Source organism: Anarrhichthys ocellatus, unplaced genomic scaffold (genome assembly GCF_004355925.1).
Source record: "Anarrhichthys ocellatus isolate YVR2014 unplaced genomic scaffold, GSC_Weel_1.0 scaffold885, whole genome shotgun sequence".
In the NCBI taxonomy this organism is placed as follows: Eukaryota; Metazoa; Chordata; class Actinopteri; order Perciformes; family Anarhichadidae; genus Anarrhichthys; species Anarrhichthys ocellatus.
The window spans coordinates 4,662-7,629 of record NW_022280859.1 but is presented as its reverse complement, the minus strand read 5'-3'; the positions used below and the strand labels follow the sequence as shown (position 1 = coordinate 7,629).

Genomic DNA, 2,968 nt, shown 5'->3' with positions numbered 1-2,968 from the left:
AGCTTAGGGGCGTAAGACGGTTTTGTGGTTTAGAAGTATTTATGTGGCAACAAGAGATACAAAATGTGTACATATCCTCCCAAAATCAGGATGACAGTTATATTACGTGTAATACAACTCCAACATTTTATTATCTACCGTTGACTCTGCTGTCTCACTGAAACTGGCCTCCAAGCTCAGACAGCAAAATCAAGTTTCAATCCGTTGCACTAAAAGCATGTCTGCACCACACCAACAATTTCATCATTCTTACATTTGTTCATCAATTCCTCAAAAGCAACAATCAAATGAAAACAGAGGGGTCACACCCAACCCCAAAATGATTGACAGGTATCTTAATACATACACGTCATTAATGTTGTCAGATGTAAATAAAGGTGATTGCCAGTTGAGTTCCAGTGTTATTAAGTGATATTATAACCTGCATGTTTTCCTGCTCTTGAGATAAAGATGAATGTGGTGCTCAGAATCACAAAACAACAACATGTTTGTTTTGCCTGCAAGATAAATTAGAAGACAAAACACTCCATTACATTAACCTTCAATTTCAATCAAAGGGCACTGCTCATTATTGTATTGTTGATCCATGTTATTCTTAATTAGAAGACTGCACACTATCTCTGGAGATTGATTGATGAAGAGGGTATAATTTCCACTGTGCACAGGTCAGACATGCAGACATTCAATGGCTGCTATTGGAGTCAGCATTGCATGCAGCCACTTTGTGTAAAACGATCATCAACCGAACAGGTGAGCCACAAGTACACTGCTTTCTGTTGTGTGTTAATCGAATCACTCAGGTGGAAAAATGATTGTTTCAATGACAAATGCACAAGTGTGTATGTGTCCTTCTGAAGCTTCCAATTACTTAGTTTTCATTGATTCATAAATAAGATAACTTGTGCATTTATGCTGACAAAAAATGAAGGAAAGATAAGAAATAAGATGTGTTCTTTCCCCTCTTTTTCAGACCAGACAGCTTTTACGCACCCTGGACCAGAGGACTATGTCTTCTCTCGGGACTGTTGTAAATGACTCTGTCATCATTCATCCACCAGGATTTTATATCATTGCATTTGAGATATTTCCCTTCATCAGTGTTTACATTATCTTTCTGGCATTTGTTTATGTGGTTACGCTGGTGTTCAATATTGTACTGATCGCCATAATTGCTCGTGACCACTGCTTACACACTCCAAAATTTCTGGCTGTCGTCAACCTCGCGGTAATTGACGTAACCTTAAACACATGCATTATTCCCAGCATGATTAAGACATTCCTCTTTAAGGACAACTTTGTTCCATTTGACCTCTGTCTGTTACAAATGTATGTCTACTATGCTGTTATATCTTTGGAGTCATTTGCGCTCGCTATACTTGCCTACGACAGGTTCATTGCAATATGTTTCCCTCTGCGTCAGAACTTATTCAACACACTGCCGATCATGTTGTGTATTGTAGGCGCGACTTGGGTTTACAATCTGAGTAGAGTAGCATACAGCACGGCGATCATGACTCGACTGTCATTTTGCAATTCTGTCAGAGTGTTCAGCTATTTCTGTGACTATGCGCCTGTGTTCAGACTCGCCTGCAATGATTACACATTGCATTGGTCTATAGCTTCAACTTCTAGTATGGTGAATCTGATGTTCCCTTTTACTTGTGTTATTCTGTCTTATCTTAGCATATTGGTCACTGTGTTCAGAATGAAATCACTAGGCAATAGGATGAAAGCTCTGGCCACTTGCATTGAGCACCTAATCCTTGTTGCTGTATTTTACATTCCTATATTCAGCATATTCTTAATAGGGCTTTATGTGCGATCCATTGACCCGGACCAGCGTGTCCTGAGCCTGTCACTTGCCACTTGCATCCCACCCTGCATCAATCCGATTGTTTATTCTTTGAAGACCAAAGAGATTAGAACCAGAGCCCTGGCACTGGTTCGTAGAATTAAAACAAGCCCTTGACAACTTTATTTTAACACTCAACAGTCAAGTTTCATTTGATTCCTCAGCATTTAAATACAACCAGGTTTCCACACAGAGGAAGAACTTTTACTGTTTCATGATGTCTTGAATGCCAACAGCAGAGATATTAAACAGTACTGAGTATTCTAAAAAAACAACATTAATTTAGAGTGAGTATGGCCAGCTCCACACCACAGTATATAGGAAGGCAACAGCCGGAATTACTGTGCTGAATGCAGAGTTTTCATCCTAATTGGCTTAAGGACAACATCATTTTTGGCCAATTTCATTACATTGTCAATGCATTTGTGACATGCTATAAAACAAAAACTGGATACATCTCTCCAGCAAGTCCCTTAAAAAGGATAATACACTCAAACCGCGATCTCATTAAATGTGACATATTCTTAGGGTTTCTTTTTTCCTGCCCCTCTTAAGATCAGTTTGAATAGGTTAGTGTCTAGCCATCTCCTGTCCATATTACATAAAGGCATGTAGGCTACTCAAGACTCATAAGGTGTAGAACATTAAAACATTCATTAACTGCAATGCATTTGTTGTGATCAACTGAAATTATTATTAAAGAGAGAAACCTTTTATGTACACAAGACGCAGCCCACAGCTTATCCAGGACTAAATGAAGTAATTGATTTCAGTCTTTTTTTGTAATTCCTCTGATGCATGGAGTCTGTTAATATATATTTTGATATGTAATATTTTGTCTGTGTTGTTGTCTGTATATTCATGTTTTATTATAGTGCCCTCATTATATTTTTCTTACTTCTAAACATCTACAAATTGTTTGCAATCATCTTGTATTTACTAGAGGGGAAACTGCGTGCTGAGGAGTACACTCTGAAGAAGGCTGTTTGTGCAAAGTGGCAGCGAGCAAGGCTCCAAACCTTGAATAGTATCCTGTGCATGGTGGTGGCAGAAGAAACACAGCAAAGGCACTCACTGATAAAACTTCATTTTTTGGTTATTGTAGGCAAAAACTAA

The 2,968-nt window shown here is 38.5% G+C and overlaps 1 protein-coding gene across 1 annotated transcript; it reads left to right on the top strand.

Moving 5' to 3' along the window:
- The first annotated feature begins 1,006 nt into the window (after positions 1 to 1,006).
- On the top strand, positions 1,007 to 2,968 carry LOC116377090 (olfactory receptor 1F1-like). Its single transcript, XM_031838636.1, has 2 exons — positions 1,007 to 1,961; positions 2,907 to 2,968. Exons 1-2 carry the CDS (start codon positions 1,007 to 1,009, stop codon positions 2,966 to 2,968), a joined length of 1,017 nt encoding a protein of 338 aa, XP_031694496.1.

Excerpts from the sequence above, each read along its gene's own strand:
- LOC116377090 (XM_031838636.1), top strand. The coding sequence starts at position 1,007 with ATGTCTTCTCTCGGGACTGTTGTAAATGACTCTGTCATCATTCATCCA. Across the intron at positions 1,962-2,906 it reads GGTTCGTAGAATTAAAACAA|AAACACAGCAAAGGCACTCA; the intron begins GCCCTTGACAAC and ends TGGTGGCAGAAG.